An 18,827-nucleotide genomic window follows, 5' to 3' on the forward strand; every position below is an offset into this window, starting at 1 on the left:
GGTTTTATTGTTTTGAGACAGGTTGTCACCGAGTAACTCCTGCCTAGAACTTGCCACATAAACCAGGCTGGCCTCAAATTCAGTGGTCTACCTGTCCGCTGGGATTAAAGACATGCATCCCCACACACCTTTAATTGTGTTGTGTATGTGACTTATTTACTTGCTATGAAGAGACACCATGACCAGCATAACTTAAAAACAGGAGATTATTGGGACTCACAGTCCCGGGGGTCAGAGTCTATGATCATCATGGTGGGAGCATGGCATCAAGCAAGCAGGAGCAGTGCTGGAGAAGTAGCTGAGAGAAAGAGTGAGCACTGACTGGGAATGGTTCCACAACTGGGGACCAAGCATTGCGTTCATGTGCAGCTGGAGTTACAGTATGCACTCTTAACTGATGGGCCATCCTTCCAGCCCCTTTTCTTTGACGGCATAGGCTAGCCTCAGCCAACATGTAATCGTAAATGTCTTGGAACTCAATATCTCTTGTCTCAGATTTCAAGTAATTGGGATTACAGGCTTGGATTACTTAGGCATGAAGATTTGAGGGTTTTGTATAGAATAGTCTTTTTTAAGGCCAGGCATGGTGGCTCAAATCTGTAGTCCTTGAATGGGAAAGTCTGAGTCAGGAAGATAGAAAGTTCAAGACTTGCCTGGGTTACAGAATAATTTCCAGGTCAGCCTGGTTAAGTTAGTGAGGCCCTGTATCAAAGTAAAAACCACTGGGCCGTACCTCAGTGGTAAAGTGCTTGCCTAGCATGTATATACCTAACATGTATAAGGAAGGCCTTAGTGTTGGTTAAATCGGCGCTGCTCGGGCGGCCATGCCAGTGGAGGAGAGTACTGATCGGAAGAATCACAAGTCATGTTACCTTTTTAGAGCTTTATTGGGGGAGAAGGAGAGGAGGGGGCACACAGACGGAAGGAGAGAGCGGAAAGAGAAAAGGGCGCACAGAGGGCCCACCCACTTTTTAGGCTGGGACACCGTCGCAGGATGGTGGCGTAATTAAGGACAGAATCCTTACACTTAGTACTGACAAACAGGCCCACAGACTGAGTGTGATGATGATGAAAACACCTCCATTTTCTTTATTGTCCCAAACAGGGACAATAGTGTAGCCCTGGCTGTCCTGGAACTCACTCTGTAGACCAGGCTGGCCTTGTACTCAGAGATGTGTCTGCCTCTGCCTCCCAGGTGCTGGGATTAAAGCCATGTGTCACCACACCCAGCACTGAAAAAGAGGAGGTGCTAGAGATTGTTCAGTGGTTGAGAGCTCTTGCTGCTCATGGAGAGGACCCAAGTTCCATTCCTAGTACCACATGGTGGCTCATAACCATCTGTAACTCGGTTCTAGGAGATCCAACACCTTGTGACCTCCACGGACACCAAGCCTGCATGTGAGACGCATACGTGCAGGCAAGATACACATACAAAAATATTTTAAGAGGATTTTCAGAAGGAAAAAAAAAACCTCACGAAACTACTCAGGCTGATCTTGAACTTAAACTTATAGCCTAAGTTGGCCATAAACTTCCTGTTCTTGTGTCCCAGCGTTCTGGATAGCTGGAATTACAGGTCTGTGCTTAGAATCAGATTCTGGACAGTGACCAAGGTGGATTCTTCATGGATAGCCTGGCAGCACTTGGCGTTTACCTACCTCAGTCTGTGGTCTGCTTGGAATCACAGAACTGTGAGATAATAGTGCCCCCATTCTTCTCCCTCATGTCTAATTCTAGAAGATAAGGAAATGAAAACCCTGCCTTCTTCATAGTAAAATGTAGCTTCTTAGGAACGATGTAGTGGGGTGTCATCATACCAGGTAACTGTTGTAGTTAATGGGAAAAATGAATAGCGTTGTTTATGTGCTATTCTTTGTTTTTCAAGACTGGGTCTCAATGTGTTGCTCTGGCTGTCCTGGAACTCTCTGTAGACCAGGCTGGCCTCAAGCTCACAGAGATCCACCTGCCTCTGCCTTTTGAGTGCTGGGATTAAAGGCCTGGGCTACCAAGACAGTTCTTAATGAAGGACAGTGCACAGAAGGAAGTCGTCTAGCTTTGAAGCTCTGAGAACACCAGTGGAATTTATGGAGGCTGATGGTTAAGGGGCCTGCCTGCCTCCCCCTTCTGTCTTCCACTCTTTCTTTCTTTCCCTCCCTCCCCTTTTGGAGTATCTTGCTGTCTATCCTAGGCTGGCTTACAGTTGGCAGCCCTCCTGCCTCAGCTTTCCTAGTGCTGACTCCTGGGATTGAAGAGTGCCTTGTACTTGCTGTCCAGGAGTCTTGGGAAGGTCATTGCAAACTAGCTATTCTTAGAGTAGAACAGAGGGTGGGGCGACTTCTGACTTATAAAGGAGTGTCTTGCATACCAGGTTGGCCTGGAACTTACTGTGTAGCTGAGTGACCTTGAACTTCTGATCCTCTGTCTACCTCAAGTGCTAGAATTATAGGTGGGTGTCAACATGCTTAAAATCAGTTCCAGCTAGGCATGCTTCCATCTGAGCTATGTCCTCGCGCCTGGATGCAGTTTTCTTGGAACCACAGCCTTCAGGTTGGATCTGACACTTTCATAGTGTCTGCATTGCAGAAGCTAGTTAATGAGGTGGATTCTCAAAGCATGGCATGGTTTTGCAAGCCGGTAATCCTAGCGTTCTGGAGACAGGTAGGGGAACTGAAAGTTCAAAACTAGCCTGTGCTAGCTAGTGTAGGGTAAAAGTATGAAAACTTGGCCTTAGCTTAGGCTTGTTCCCAACTAGCTCTTACAACTTAAATTAACCCATTTATATTAATCTATGTTCTACCATATGGCTTGTTACCTCTTCTCTATACTGTACATCTGACTCCCTCCATGCTTCCATGGCCAATCCTGCCTGTCTTCTTCCCAGAGTTCCTATCTCTTCTAGAAGTCCCACTTATCCTTTCCTAATTATCTATTGGCCACTCAGCTCTACTTAACCAATCAGAAAAGTGCCTTGGCAGAGACACCTCTTCACAGTGTACAAAAAGGCTATCTCACAGCAGGTTTCAGACATTCTTTGCCTTTCGGATCTAATTTCTGTTGGTTGCAGCAGCACAGCTGTGCAGGTTGCCTTGGCTCAGTAGGGCTCCCCCATCTTAGCAGTCTGGTTTATTCTCACAGGTGTGCGACGGTCATATGCCCAGGGTGGAAACCTGTGGGGGTGTCTCAGTTTCACCTGGACGTTTTTATGCTGTGTCATGCGGAGCTTTTACAGACATTTAAAAAATGTGTCCCAGGCTGGAGAGATGGCTCAGAGGTTAAGAGCACTGGCTGCTCTTCCAGAGGTCCTGAGTTCAATTCCCAGCAACCACATGGTGGCTCACAACCATCTGTAATGAGATCTGGCGCCCTCTTTTGGCATGTAGGCAGACATGAAGGTAGAACACTATACATAATAAATACATCTTTAAAAATAAATAATAATGTGTCCCATGTTTTACTGTATGTTCTTGTATTTATAGGACTGAAAAATGTCTGAAAATTCCAGCGACAGTGACTCATCTTGTGGTTGGACTGTCATCAATCATGAGGTATGTTCTCTGGTACGTTGTTAGCAGTGACAGAAACTGCTTCGTGGAGGTCAGTGTTTTCTACATGTAAGCCATGGGTTCCTTGTGTATAGTGTAGGCATTTCCCAACCATATTAAACTTGGCTGCTAAATTACTGCTGAGCTACATACAGCCCTAGTCTTTTTTTTTTTTTTAAACAAAACTTTGAGATAGGGTCTTCATAAGTTGCCCTAGATGGCCTTGGAATCTGTTTGTGGCTCAGGCTGATCGTCTTGAACTTGGGATCCTTCTCAGCCTCCTCAAGAGCTGGGATGACAGGCCTGTGCCAGCACACCTAGGGCTTTGGGTTTTTGTTGTTTGTTGTTTTTTTGTTTGTTTTGAGGCATTAGAGTCTCACTCTGTAGTTCTGACTGGCCAAAATTGGCCTGAATTCACAGCAGCCCTTCCATGTACAGGGGTTATAGATGTGTGCTAGTATGGCGGGCTGTTGTTTTGTTTTGAGAAAGTCTCCTTCCGTCATAAAGGCTGGCTGGAAACTCAAGGCAGCCTTCCTGCTTTAGCCTCCAGGTGGATTAGAGGCATGAACCATATCCAGCCTCTCTTTTGCTTTTTTCTTAAATGAAATTTTCAGGATTTAAGAAAAAGTATGTATTTAGATTTACAGGTGTAGAGGACAATAGTTGTTCATAATCAACAGGAAGAACTTCGCTAGAGAGTAGCATCCCGGATTTTGGATACCCTGCTGAATACTGCAGTCCAGCATCTTCTGCATTATTCTAGCTGACGTTCCTTAACTTTTTTTGTTTTTGTTGTTTGTTTGTTTGTTTGTTTTTTGAGACAGGGTTTCTCCGAGTAGCTCTGGTTGTTCTGACACTCATTTTGTAGAACAGGCTGGCCTCGAACATCCCACTCCTGGTACCAACTTCTGTGTTAGGGTTTCTTTTGCTATGAAGAGACACCATGACCATGGCAACTCTTATAAAGGAAAATATTTAATAGAGCTGGCTTACAGTTTCAGAAGTTTAGTCTGTTACTGTCATGGTGGGAAGCAGGACAGTGTGCAGGCAGACATGGTACTGGAGAAGGAGCTGAGAGTTCTACATCTTGATCCACTGGCAGTAGGGGTCTGGAGAGATAGCTCAGCAGTTTAGAACATGGCTGCTCCTCCTAATAGTACCACTCCCTATGGGCCAAGCATTCAAACACATGAGTCTATGGGGGCCATAATCCATTCAAACTACCACATTCTACTTCTGGCCCCCATAGGCTTGTAGCCATAATATAATGCAAACTGCAAAGGCCAGAGGATGGTGTCAGATTCTCTGGGACTGGAGATACAGATAGTCGTGAGCCACCATGTGGGTGCTGGGAACTGAACCTGGTCTCTGGAAGAGCAGCCAGTGTTCTAAACTGCTGAGCTATCTCTCCAGCCCCATCAGCCTTAATTTTTTTCTTTTTTCTTTTACTGTTTTAGGAGACGGGGTATAGTTGTGGCTGATATGGAGCTTACAGCATAGTCAAAGCTGCATTGAATGTGGTCCCAAAGCCAGTTTTGTAATGAGGAATGGTGTAACTAGAACATTGTAGACACTGATTTATGTCCCGCGTTGGTGATTGCTTTCAGTATAGAAGTCCTAAGAACAGAAAGCATCGCATCGGTCCAGCCTCGCTTGTTCGGATCTGAGTCGTCTCATCGAAAGTTTCCCATTTGTTTTTAGGATTTCATGAGCTTGCTTATTTCATCAGTGAAGTTATTTAGTTTTTGAGACAAGGTCCCGCTGTAGCCCAGTGTTGCCTAGAACTCAGTAGCCCATGCTGCCCTCCGACTGGAAGTCGTCTACCCCGCCTCCCAAGTGCTTGAGTTATGGGCATTTACCATCAGGTCTACTGATGCTGGTGCTTGATGGTATATATGGTATATAGAAATAATTATTTTGGCTGGGTGGTGGTGTCACACGCCTTTAATCCCAGCACTGGGAAGCAGAGCCAGGTGATCCCTATGAGTTCAAGGCCAGCCTGGTCTACAGAGCGAGATCCAGGACAGACACCAAAACTACACAGAGAAACCCTGTCTCGAAAAGCAAAAACAAATAAACAAACAAAAAAAACAACCAAAAATTGAAATAATTATTTTGGCTGGGTGGTGGTGGTGCATGCCTTTAATACTAGCATACGAGAGACAGAGGCAGACAGGTGGATCTCTGAGTTCCAGGCCAGCCTTGTCTACAAAGCTAGTTCCAGGACAGCCAGAGCTACACAGAGAAACCCCGTCTCGAAAAGAGAAAAGAAAGAAAGAGAGAGAGAGAGAAAGAAAGATTATTTTGATAATTGAAGGTTTAGAGTAGTTTGTTAGTCATATCTTTTATAAATCAGCATCAGTAAAAATAGGGGGCCAGTGACATGGCTGAGGTGCCATGGAAGCCTGACATCCTGAGTTGGATCCTTGGAACCCATATGGTAGGAGAATGTCCACTCTACATACAAGTCATGCCCTGACCTCTACATATGCATTATGGTGCCTGTGTGTACACATGCACTAAATAAACACATGTAATTTTAAATAGCACTTCATAGGCTTTTGTTTTACAGTTTCAAAATTTGTTAGCAACTCTACTGATTGAAATAGAAGGGAGGCTGAGGTTTTTTCAGTGGGAGGGGTTGACAGGATCTTACTATAGAAGACTGGCCATGAACTTGAATTTATTCACTTCTGCTTCCCAGTGCCAGGATTACAGATATGTCTTCCACTCCTGGTTTAGTGTTTTATGATAGCTTGTTATGCAGTAACCCTGACTGGCCTATGTTCTGTATCCTCCTCCCCCACCCCCCAGGTAAGAGTTAGTAGATATGTACCACCATGTCCAGCTCCTCATCTGACCCTTTTTAGACAGGGTATTAATTTGTAGACCTAGCTAGCTTAGAATTCAACTGCAAGACCAAGTCAGTCCCAACCTTGCCTCAGTCCTGCTACTGCTTTCCAAATGGTGTGTGCCACTGTGTCTACCCTGGTTCTGCTTCTGTGTTTTTAACTGTTCCTGCAAAGTTCAGGTGGACTTCTATATAAAAGCAACGGCTTTCCCCCCTTTTTCCCTATAAGGATAAGCCAAGAGTAGGGGGAAGGCAGCATTGGGAACCTGGCTGTGAGGCTGCAGGGTAGAGTATGATAGCGAGTGTTGGGGCACTTAGCTGTGTGTGTCACGTGACAAACTGCCAGCTGTACTTGTGTTTAGCATTTTGGGGATAGGATCTATCTCTAGCCTAAATGGCCTGGCAGTCACTTTGTAGTCCAGGCTAGTCTTGACTTCCTGCCTTGGCCTCTTAGTGCTGGAATTACATACATACTGTGTAACCACACTTATATGTGTGTTTTTATATCCTTTATTCTAGAAATCCTTCTAAGTCCTTCTCTTTCTTGCTGAGGTCTCTTGGCTCTGTTTCATTTTTCTTTTCATTACTCCCATTCTGATTTAGTCCCGAATTTCCTTCTCAAGCAGTCTGCAGAGCCTCGGTTCTGCAGCCAGTGCAGGCAGTTTAAAGTTTTATTTTATTCATATATTTGTGCAGAACATATGCATACAGTGTCTGGGGATGCTAGAAGAGAATGTTGGAGGCCCTGGGGCTGGAGTTACACTTGTGAACCACAATGTGGGTACTGGGAATCAAACCTGGGTCCCCTGGAAGAACAACAGAAACTCTTAACTCCTGAGCTACCTCTCCAGACCCTTAGTGCAAACTCAAGAGTTTGCCTTTTAGCCTCTGAGCCATCTCTCCAGGACCATGGATATTATCTAGCCAAGTAGCTATTCAGAAGATAACTCCAACAACAGACAAATTTAATTTGTTACCAACTGCGAGAGTTAATCTTCTGTCAGCTTCTTTCTGTTGTGCTCACTGACATGGGCTGGAAGCCTGTGGCCCCATCCTTCACTTTCCCTTCTGGGGGCCTGTATGGACTGAGTTAACAAAACCAATCAGGATAAGTGATGTTTAGAGTGTGGTAGCATCAGGGACTTTCTACATATCATCAAATTAAATCCAGCCTTGGGGAGACAATACCTGAATTAATAGTTACCACTTTCCCCCAGGGTTCTGATGTAGAGATCATGAATTCTGCCACAGCCAGTGACAGCTGTGAACTGACTCTAGAATGTTCCTCATTAGAGCAAGAGGAACTGCAAGTTCTTCATGTGAGGCCTGGAGGTGGAGGTAAGTTAAGTTCCCATTTCTTTTTCTGGGGCTAGGGGTACCATCCATGATTGCCATTGGAATGGTCTTATCCTGGGATGTTCAGTGGACTTGTAAGAAGGCAGGAATCTGCCAGCAAGTGTCTGAGAATAGTTAGAAGGCCGCTGCTGACACTGGAGAGCCATTAATGAGTTACATTCTCTGTGCAATTGTCCCCCCACACTTTCAAGTAAAATAAGTGTTTTCAAAGGACTAACGCTCTTGATCTTGGTTTTATCCCAGAAAGCAGCGCAAACAGCATGTCGTCAGTGGAAGAGACTCTGTTGGCATCAGTGAGAGAAACCAAGTCAGAGATTGAGGTAAACCTTTGTTTTGTACTCTGGATGTTTGAGAAGCACTGTCCTATTTATAGCTAAGCATTCTATTCCTACCTAAATTACAAGAAAATTTAGTGGAAAAAACCAGTTGGTTTTAAGGTTAAAGTTAACTTCTGCTGCGTTTCAGAACAGGACACTGAGCAAGTACCTTCCCCTAGGTCACCCTCACAGACAGCCCTGAGTGTGACTAGAAGATGAGTTAGTGTTTAAAGAACTAATAATCTATATTGTGATTGTTTTTGGAAATTGATTTCATTCTTGAGCTTTATTTTACTGAGGGAATTTTACTGAGTGAATGTCTAAAATGAAGGTTAACTTTTACATTTGACAACAAGTTAAACATTGTCTGTTGGAGCTGTCTTTTGAATAAAGCGACTTGGCTAGATAATTTCCATAGTATTTTAGTTCCTTGGTACTGAGATTGGGTGACATAAAGAAAAATAATCCATTTCTGGAAAGGTCTGGAGAGATGGTTCAGTGGTTAAGAGTGCCTGCTACTTAATAATCATGAGGACTTGGGTTCAGATTTCACCACACATGGAGTAAGCTGGGTGTCCCACAAACATCTAACTACAGCTCCAAGGGATCTGCTGCCCTCTTCTGGTCTGTGTGTACACTTGGACACGTGCAGACAGTTAAGCAGATACATGTCCACTTCCCCACATAAATAAAATCAATGTTTAGTGTTGACGAGATGGTTCAGCAGGAAGGAAGGTACTTGGTGCAGAGTCTAACCTGAATTCAGTCCCCAGGAACTCACATGGTAGGAGAGAAATGACTGGCAAGATGTCCTCTGACTGCCACATGCACCCCCAAAAAAGTTATTAAAAATAATTTAATTTTGGAGGCTGCAAAGTCCAAGATGAAGGTGCTGATGTCTGGTTTGTGGGGTGATGATCGCTCCTTGCTTTAGAATGGTACCTTTTGCCACATTCTCTAGGGAACAAATGCAATGTCCTTGGCTGACAGGAAGGGAATGGCCAAATGGCATTGTGCTGTGTGTTCAGACAGCATTCTCCTCAGAGCTGATTAAATTTGAGTGTTAATGTTTTGTTTGGGTTTTTTTTTTTTTTTTTTTGAGGCAGGGTCTTTCTACATAGCCCTGGCTGTCCTGGAACTCAGTATGTAGAGCAGGCTGGCCTCTAACTCACAGAGCTCCACCTGCCTTTGTCTTCTGAGTGCTGGGATTAACGTGTGTGCCAGTCTAAGTTTTAATGAATTTGGGGGCGTGTTCAGACTCTAGTGCCTAGTAGCTGATGAACTAGACAAGTTGAATCAGTCTGTTCTGTGCTCCCTGGATGTAGTATTTTGTGCCAGTGAACTCACCAGACTAGTGAAGTAAGTGAGTTCTTGGGGTCCTGTTGTCATGGAGGGAGCTTTAGTCTCTTCAGCTTTTGAAGCACAGTGGGAGGAGACAGGAGTCTCATCTATTCTTAGCATTATGGGTGGCTTTGAGGTCTCCAAACTAAAGAGAGTGAGCCTGTGATTGCACACTTTACTGTGGGGTAGAAGTCATTTCTTTAAGGGCTGGGGGAGTATTGGGGGTAGACCCGAAGCATAGCATGCCCAAGACCCGGGCTCCATCCCCAGCATTGGAAAGCACAGGGAAGGGGGAGAGAAGGGAAAGGAACGAAACTAGGTGTCATGTATTCTGAACAGCGAAGAAAATTTAAGACTCAAAATGACTGAGGTTGCTGCCTGTAAAATTTGGTTCCGTAGGTTGAGGAAGCAGCTTCCCCTGAAGACAATGTGTATTTGGGAACTACCAGCGATGATTCTGATATTGTTACACTTGAACCACCTAAGCTGGAAGAAATGGGAAACCAGGAAGTTATGAAAGAAGCGCCCAGCTCCGACGACTTTAACATGGGCTCCTCCTCCAGTAGCCAGTACGCCTTCTGCCAGCCAGAGCCCGGTAGGAGCTGTTGCAGCAGCAGACCTCTGACCTCTTAGTTAATGGCTTGTTTTCTAGCTCCAGCTCTCAGCTTAAGTGATGCAAGAAAATCTTGGTAAAGTTTGTTACAGTGCCTTCCTGGCCTTAATGGATCAGCTCAGTGTTCTTTCTTTGATACGTGAGTGGGGCTGGGGGAGGGTCCTGGGGACAGCCCTAGATATTGCACATGCTAGGTAAACTTACTCTGTTACATTCAGTTTATTAGTCTCAAGTCCTCAAGAGATGCATTTGGCTTTTAATATTTGGCTGGTTGACTGAGGTATCGTAGAGTCCAGCTCTGTAACTCTGGCTGTTTTTAAGTTCACTGTATAGCTCAGGTTAGTCTCGGATCTGGCTGCAGTTGTTCCACGGGCATGTGCCACCATTCCAGCTCCCACAGGTCTTTTGTTTTGTTTTGGGTTGTTTTTGTTTTTGTTCTTTCAAGACAGAGTTTCTCTGCATAGCCGTGGCTGCCCTGGAACTCACTCTGTAGACCAGGCTGGCCTCGAACTCAGAGATCTGCCTGCCTCTGCCTCCTGAGTGCTGGGATTAAAGGTGTGCGCCATCACCGCCCGGCTACTTCCACAATTTTTTTTTAAGATTTTTTTTATGTATGTGGTGTTCTATCTGTATGTACACCTGCATGCCTGAAGAGGGCATCGAATCTCATTACAGATGGTTGTGAGCCACCATGTGGTTGCTGGAATTGAACTCAGGGCCTCTGGAAGAGCTGCCAATGCTCTTAACTGCTGAGCCATCTCTCCAGCCCCTACTTCCACAATTCTTAACTGCAGTTTTCTGAATATGTAGTATCTTTCAATGTGACACAAAATACTTAGACATAAAGTTCCTGGAAAATGTTAAAAGAGAAGCCTGTAACTAACTCAGTTATTAATTAATTAGCCCACAGTCATAATTTAGAACTGCTGTTTTAAGCGGTTCCTAATTTGATGAAAAACCAAGAATATACAGAATCTAGTTCGGATATTCTCCTTGGATTTTCCCATTCTTTTAACACTGGATACATTTGGTAGTCAGAATCAATGACATTTCTCATTCCAATTTAAGGTAATAACATGCCACATTGTGTTTCTTGGCTATTTTGTTGGTTTGTTCTGGGATAGGATCTCACTCTTGAGCCTACCTAATCCTGGACCTCACTGTATAGCCTTGGCTAACCTTGAATTTGTGACAGTTTTCCTGTCTTAGCTGGGATTGAGCTGGGCTTACGGTAAACATCCTGTTTCCATGTGACACACCATGTTTAACACTGTGTGCTATGTAAATTGTTAGGGAATGGTGATAAAAAGAAGCCTGAGCCTGCTGGCTGTGGTGGTGCACGCCTTTGATCCCAGCGCTTGGGAACAGAGGTAGGTGGATCTTGGAGTTCGAGACTAGCTTGGTCTACTGAGTGAGTTCCAGGACAGGCTCCAAAGCTACACAGTACAAAGCTATTTTGTCTTGAAAAAAAAAAAAAAAAAAACCAAAAGAGAGAGAGTGTGTCTGTGTGTGTTCAGAACAGAGGAATTTTTTTCTGATTATTTTTAATCCATCCTTCGTTGAGCCCAAGATATAGATGGCTAACTATTTTCAGAAGGTTAGTACTGTTGAATTCAACAGATACCCAGGGTCAAGGGGTCTGAGAGGCCTTCCCACCCTCAGGGTGCTCAGGTTCCTCAGGGGCTCAGCAGGGCAGCACTTGATATGTGTATTTTTTGAATTTTAGAATTCCATCATGTTCAGATGGTTTCCCCTTTTTATATATTTACTTAAAAATTTGTATTTTCTGCCTCTGGCTTCAAATGCATGGACTCAAGTAGGAGTGGAGCCTGAGGGCTCGGGAACAGGACATTGTTTGTTAGGTTTTTGAGACAGGGTTTCTCTCTCTCTAGCCCAGGCTGGCCTCGAACTCATAGAGATCCACCTGCCTCTGCCTCCCTAATGCTAGGATTAAAGGCATGAGCCACCACCGCCGGGCTAATCTAAACATTGTTGATGGGAACTTGCTCCTCTAAGCCTAGGATTTTGACTTGATTTCCTCCTAAGATCTGAGAATGTTTCAGAATTAGTTAACAGAAATATTAAGGGTTTTTTTTTTTTTCTTTGTGTTCATTTGGTTTCTTTATTATTTGAGACAGGGTCTCACAGTGGATCCCTGACTGGCCAGGAATTTGCTGTAGACCAGGTCATCCTCAAACCCATAGAGATTGGCTTGTCTCTGTCCCTTGAGTGCTGGGATCAAATGTGTGTGCCACCATGCCCAGTTTCAGCATTTTTTTAACCTATTGTAATCCTTCCCATCAAATTGCTTATATAAAGAAAGTGTTTACAAATAATGATAAATTTTAGGCTACACTGAAAATACTGTACAGCCAGGCACATTGGATGATTTAGTCTCCTCAATTACCTTGTTCTGTTCTCTCCCATTCTTTTTTTCCTTACAGCTTTTCAGCTTCGTGTTTTTGTATGAATCTAATAGGTATTCAGCTTTCGTTTGTTTAAGGAAACTCCCGCCTTCCATTGACCAGCCTTTCTCCTCAGAAGGCAAAGGTGGTAGCTGTAGAGAAGTTTGTGTTGTGTGTGTTTCTAAAGAGACTCACTGGATTTTAATCTCACGTAGATAACAGTGTTAACTGATGAAAGTTGTATTTTCAGTTTTTTCCTTTATGACTTACAATAAAGCTTTATACATTTTTTTCCTGTTTATTCACAAAAGAAAGATGGTGGGAGAAGCTGTGGAAGATTCCTGAATGCATAAGGGGATGGGATGATCAGCTGAAACTCCGTGTTCCTAGCCAGCTCGCTCTCCAAGGTGGCGTGACTGATGCTGAGCGGCTTCTCAGCTGGCCCTAGTCACAGTTACTGTTGAAATGCTGAGTGCTTTGGGGAGTTGATCCCAGAGATCCCACAAACAGGCCGGCTGAGCTTACTGCATGCCTCTGCACTGCCTGCTGCTTGGATTGTGGGCCAGATTACACTGTACAGAAGTTTAGAAATCCAGATATTTCCACTATTACATGTATGAGTTAAAGATGGAAGCATTAGGTAGTTAATGGCTGTTAATATCTATAGATTGGGTTATTCATATATATGAAGGCAATGTGTATTATATATGAAGGCTTGGAGACATTTTTAAGACATTTGGAGAAAGCTTTGCTTTTACATTTACTTACTCTGATTCTGTCAGAAAGTGACTCCAGTACCCCAGCCACGGTCTGAATGCCTTTATACTATGCAACGCTTGGTTTAAGTCTTTCTCTCCTATTTTATCTAAGAAATGTAAGGCGATGGCATCTTGGAAAAACTAGTGATCAAGAATAACCAGAGCCATGCTGGGCATGAGGATTCACGACACTGATCCCCTCGGTGGCCACCATGTCACTAAGCACTTGGACATGTGTTCATTCAGTAGTGATGGAGTCTCTTTTGTTATGTGAACAGGAACTAAATTCCCCACACTTGATCTTTAGAAAGCATTGCCTGACGTAGACACCAGCTTTCCTGTGGCATGAACAGCCTGTTTTCTGAAAGACCGGCATTTTTGGTGCATGAGTGTGTGCTGTTTTGGAGCTCAGTGTTGAAGTCAAGTTCACATCTTATCCTTACTTCTAACTGGCTATAGAGATTACTACCAAGTGTTGTCAATAATTTGTTGAACTATGGAATGGAGATAAGAAGTGACATGCAAAAGCTGCAGGCCATGTTTCCAGGGGCATGTGTGCGTGTTCCTGGAGTGGAGTGTTTGAGTTTTTTTTGTCCCCCGTGTCCGTCCCTCCCCCCCAGCTGAGGACTGAACCCAGGGCCTTGCAATTGCTAGGCAAGCGCTCTACCACTGAGCTAAATCTCCACCCCCCTTCCTTCCTGAGGCAGCAGCACCAGACGGGCCTCAGCATCCAGCATCGGGGACAGCTGCTGTGGCGCTCCCTCCTGCTGACATAGTTACTAGAGGGTAAATCCACAACCTTCTGGTAAGAGTGGCAGTCGAAGGGAAGAGTCACCTGACTTCGGGAACCTGTGTTGAACTGTGGTGCTTTGGACCTGCATGGTGGGGTAGGGACCCGGAAGACCTATTATCCGAGACCAGGAAGTACTTAGAGACTTCCTATTCCTTCACGTAACTGTGAATTGAATGAATGAAAAGACAGGGTTTCTTTTTTCCTTAACTAAATACTTGTTTCCGTCTGTAAGGCTGAACTAGACTACAAGAAGGAGTAACTGTTCTAGACCATAGGGTGGGGAAGGACAGAGCTTTGAGAAGAGCTGGAGAAGAAGCCTGTCACAGGGGCAGAGGCGGGTGTAACAGTTGTTAGACTACCGTTTGTCTGTGTTTGGTTTGCTGTTGGTTCTTGTTTGTGTTCCTCTCTGGCTTTTTCATGTTAAAGGACATGTAAGGCTAGCGTTGATTATTATAAATCATATTTACTGGGAAGCCTTTTCTGAGAATGTTTACCTAAATACCAACATTTTTCTTTTAAAATAGTCTTTTCATCTCAGCCTAGTGATGAGGAATCCAGTAGCGATGACACCAGCCATGAGCCCAGCCCTGTCCCCAGACGCCGCCGCAACAGGAAGAAGACCATTTCCATCTCAGAGTCTGAGGAGCCGCCACTGGCTGAACCGGAGGAGGAACCCTCCAAGGAGCCGAGTAAACGACACTTCAGTGGTGGTCTCAACAAGTGTGTTATCCTGGCCTTGGTGATTGCTGTCAGCATGGGATTTGGACATTTCTATGGTAAGTGTTTAGAAAAACCTTGTGCAGAAGCCACTTACCTATAGCACCAGGACAAGATGGCACACAGAAGAAAGGTCAGTGTTGGTTACAATGGTCTATGTCTCTATCTACAGTTAGCTACTTTTCTTAGGAGGCAGAGTGGAGGATTGCTGAAGAAGCTCCCGAGTTTGACATTAGCCTAGGCAACATAGCCAGATCCTGTCCCCAAACAAAACATTAACAAATTTTTTTTTTGAGACAAGATCAGGCTAGTCTTCAACCTGTGATCTTCCTATATCAGACTCTCAAGCATAAGTAAGGACTTTTAACATATTTATGGCTTTTTTGTTTTGTTTTGTTTTAAGTAAGAAGATGAAAGATTTAAAAATGTGAAGTTGGGGAGTTGGGGCTTGAGAGATGGCTCAGTGGTTAAGAGCATGGCTCCTGGCTATTCCTCCAGAGGACCCAGGTTCAATCTCCAGTACCTAACCCACACGGGGACTGTTTCATACCCATCTGTAATTCCTCACAAGGGTCTCCCGCCCTCTTCTGACCCTTAGGGCGCTGCGTGCACATAGTGCACAGCTACACATGCAGGCAGAACCCTCCTAAAAACCTGAAGATGCTGAGCCTGGTGGTGCATGCCTTCAATCCCAGAGGCAGGCAGAGGATTTTGAGTTCAAGGCCAGCCTGATTCACAGATTCCATCCCAGGCTAGCCAGCTACTTAGACCCTGTCCAAAGTAAAATAAAAATCTGAAGTTGGATGTGGTAATAAGTTGGTATATATGGTAATCATGTAGGAGACCTAGACATGAGACTCTCAGCTTAAGACCCTGGGTTCACAGGAAAAACAAATTACCTTGGGGCAGATTGTTAGAATTTGTTGCATAATATTTAAATTCCAACAAAATAGTCACATAATGGTAGACAGGGTATGGTTCACATCTATAATCCCAGCCCTTGAGAGACTGAGGCAAGAAAGTTGCCAAGAGTTCAGGGACAACCTTGAATAGTGTGTGATACTATCTCAAAAACCAAAAACAGAGAAAGTTGCATCTGAAATGTTGAATAACTAGTGCTCATTATTTCTACTTTGAGCTGCCTTCTTTTGTTAGGATAGTAATAATCTTTATACAGCTGGTCTATAATAAACTATTTTGTTAGATAGATGACTTCTAAATAGCTTATGTATAGGAACATCTGTTTCTGGACACTCAGCCATGAATTACAGTTTTGTTAGTATGATCTTTCTAACATCATACAGATGTTGGCGAGCTGTCATGGCATAGCCCTCCATAGTAAAACCTAGATGTGCCTTGAGGTTGCATGCAGGAGTTGTTTTGTGACATCCATTTCTGCTTTCCTGTTTCTATGAGTTTGAGGCCAGCCAGGTCTATAGAGGGAATTCCAGAGCAGTCAAGACTACTCATAGAAATACTGTCTTGAAAACCAAAAGGAAAGCCGAGCAGTGGTGGTGCATGCCTTTAATCCCAGCCCTCGGGAGGCAGAGCCAGACAGATCTCTGTGAGTTCGAGGCCAGCCTGGGCTACAGAGTGAGACCCAGGACAAGCACCTAAACTACACAGAGAAACCCTGTCTCGAAAAACCAAAAGAAAAAAAAAAAAGAAAAGGAAAAAAAGGACATCTCACTGAATCTCTTAAGTCCTGTAATTTTTGGGGAAGTTTTAACCACTTATTACTGTGTGTGTGTCTGAGTATGTGCATTTGGGTGCAAGTGCTACGCCATATGTCAGAAGACATCTCTGGAGTTCTCTTTTGTACCTTTATGCGGGTTCAGGGGATCGAACTCAGGTCTCCAGGCTTATACACCACAACCCTCTCCCTGACATCTTGCTAGCACAAGGCCTGTATTTGTACAGTCTGAGAACTAGGTGTTCCTATTCTGTTCTTTTGGACTTTATAGACTAGTTCAGTTTATTCTTTCTATTTTTTATTTTTTTGGTTTTGGTGCAGGGTATACTATGTAACCCAGGCTGAGCTCTACTGGTGATCTTAGCTTCCTGAGTGCTGGGATTACAGACCTGTGCTACCAGGTCTGCATAGCAGATCACAGTGTACTTTAGAAAGAAATGCTCAGACCTTGTCAGATTCAGAACTCCTTTGTTATTGTTGTCTGAGACAAGGTCTCTCTAGCTAGCCCCGGCTCTCCTGGAACTGACTGTGTAGCTCTATTCTGTAGAACAGGCTGGACCCAGATTCACAGAGCTCCATCTGCCTCTACCACCCATGTCCTGGACTAAAGGTCTATGCCAGCATGCCTGGTAACTTGACAAATCTTAGTTTACCTGTATAAACTGTTTTAGATTTATTAATTTTCTTGGTCAACATAACCTATTCTTAACTTTCTGTTTTGGAAGTTCTTTCCAACAATGTGTGTGTTCTTTCATGATTGTGGTAAAGGTATTAGATAGAGAGCATGATACTGGAATAAGATGGTGGGGCAGCCCATACTTGTTAAAGTCAGATCACGGACCTGTTTTCTTTGTTCAACTTGAGGTGGTCTTTGGGCTCATGGGAAGGCCTGCTTGTGTGTACTGCTGAGTACTCACTCCCGAGGTCCTTCCTTGAACAACACTAGGGAGACATGTTCTGAATCATGCTTGCCTATGTTGATGGATGAAGCAAATATGTCAATGTTTCTATGTGTTTTCCCCTACAGGTAAACATGAAGGAAACAAGGGAAAAGGTCTAAAATCTTTATTACTAAAAGCCAAGCATTGGATATTAACTTTAATGTTAATACAGACTGCACTAAAATCTCACAATTTGCATGACTTTGGAATATTTTTAGAAAGTACAGTTTAAAACAGTTCTTTTAAAACCAAGAAAATTTGTTTCCTTGTTTGCTAGCTTTAACAAAATTAACACATATCTTCCTTCCTGTACATTTTCACATTAGCCTTATCACAGCATGAGAACCCTGGATGATGCAGTGTGCGAAGTGAGTGAGTCTACACAGTAACTCTAAGCCCTGACCCCCGTGGCCTTTCAGTAGCCTCACTTAGAGGACAGGACTTCATCCTGTGCTGGACAGTGAGCTCCAAACTAAGCCTTTCTCCAGCATCTGTGTCCATAGGCAGCCACCTGGTATAAACATCTACTCAGAACCCAGCCAGCCTTGACTCCATGAAAGTGTGGGTTTTTCTGTCTGTACCAGAAGAGTGACTGCAGTGGACTAGCTGTTTGACATGATTCAGATTCTAAAAGTGCATCTGAAGTTCAGAAAAAAGATAAAATCTACATGAATGGTAGCACCAAAACCCATGCCTGAAGTACATCTCTCCTTGCTCTTCTCATCTCCACACTCAGATGGGGATGTTGACAGGCTGTCACAAACAGGCATTAAAGTCCATGCTGCATGGGCTCACTAAGTTATCCTTGAATGGGCTTTTAGTAAGCTTATGACAGGCAGGAGGGGGAGTAGACCATTCCAGCAACTGAAACTCTAAGCCCTGGGAACAGTAACAAAGACTGTCTAGGTGATAGGAAACGGGTATTTTTAAAGTGGACAATGTAGGTTGTTAAAGTCAAGTAAAACTACGGGAAGTGAGAAGTCAGCTGGAGCTGCTGTGCCTTGTGTGATCCATATAGTGGTGCTGAAGGCCTTGGGCCTTAGGCTGAAGGGAGGAGGATGAGGAGGTTATTACAGTGAGGTTCCCAGCCTGGATTCTGCATTGTTAGTCCGTCAGAGTTTAGGAAGTGTGCTAGCTGCTTCCTGTCTGAAGTAGAGGGTTTCCCAGGGGAAGAGTCCTGCCAGACAGTGAAGTAGCTAGATGTTGTGCCGGACCCCCACCACTGAGCCAAATCCCCACCCCTTATTGGTGAGTGATGTGCACAAGTGGGTTTCAGGATCTGTAGAAGGAGTTCCAGTGGATTGTTACATCCTCTGTTTAAACTGCTGCTTGTAGTGGTGTGCCTCCTCTGTGTTAGGTGCCAGATGTGCTTTTTGGTTTGGTGGTGTATTTTCTTGTGCAGGACACATGTAGGAGGGGCATGCAAACAGCTTGTCTTAGCATAAGAATATTTTGAATTTAAGGTCAAATATGAAGGAATTGTCCAGGAACTGGGTGTGT

At 44.2% G+C, this 18,827-nt stretch overlaps 1 protein-coding gene across 6 annotated transcripts in view; it reads left to right on the plus strand.

The window, feature by feature from the left end:
• Positions 1 to 18,827, plus strand: part of Ccpg1 (cell cycle progression 1) — a 53,797-nt gene that overhangs the window by 5,595 nt on the left and 29,375 nt on the right. For 4 of the 6 annotated variants that reach the window (XM_052714205.1, XM_052714192.1, XM_052714212.1 and 1 more), the window contains exons 2-7: positions 3,477 to 3,545; positions 7,611 to 7,731; positions 7,993 to 8,069; positions 9,807 to 10,002; positions 12,737 to 12,832; positions 14,501 to 14,752. In XM_052714205.1, the coding sequence (XP_052570165.1) occupies positions 3,486 to 3,545; positions 7,611 to 7,731; positions 7,993 to 8,069; positions 9,807 to 10,002; positions 12,737 to 12,832; positions 14,501 to 14,752 (802 nt within the window). In that variant the 5' untranslated portion in view covers positions 3,477 to 3,485. The remainder of the gene's footprint in view (positions 1 to 3,476; positions 3,546 to 7,610; positions 7,732 to 7,992; positions 8,070 to 9,806; positions 10,003 to 12,736; positions 12,833 to 14,500; positions 14,753 to 18,827) is intronic. The other 2 variants (XM_052714226.1, XM_052714218.1) reach the window with 2 other exon arrangements.

The sequence above is a fragment of the Peromyscus californicus genome, unplaced genomic scaffold, assembly GCF_007827085.1.
Source record: "Peromyscus californicus insignis strain IS unplaced genomic scaffold, ASM782708v3 Scaffold_11__1_contigs__length_118956290, whole genome shotgun sequence".
NCBI classification, from domain to species: Eukaryota; Metazoa; Chordata; class Mammalia; order Rodentia; family Cricetidae; genus Peromyscus; species Peromyscus californicus.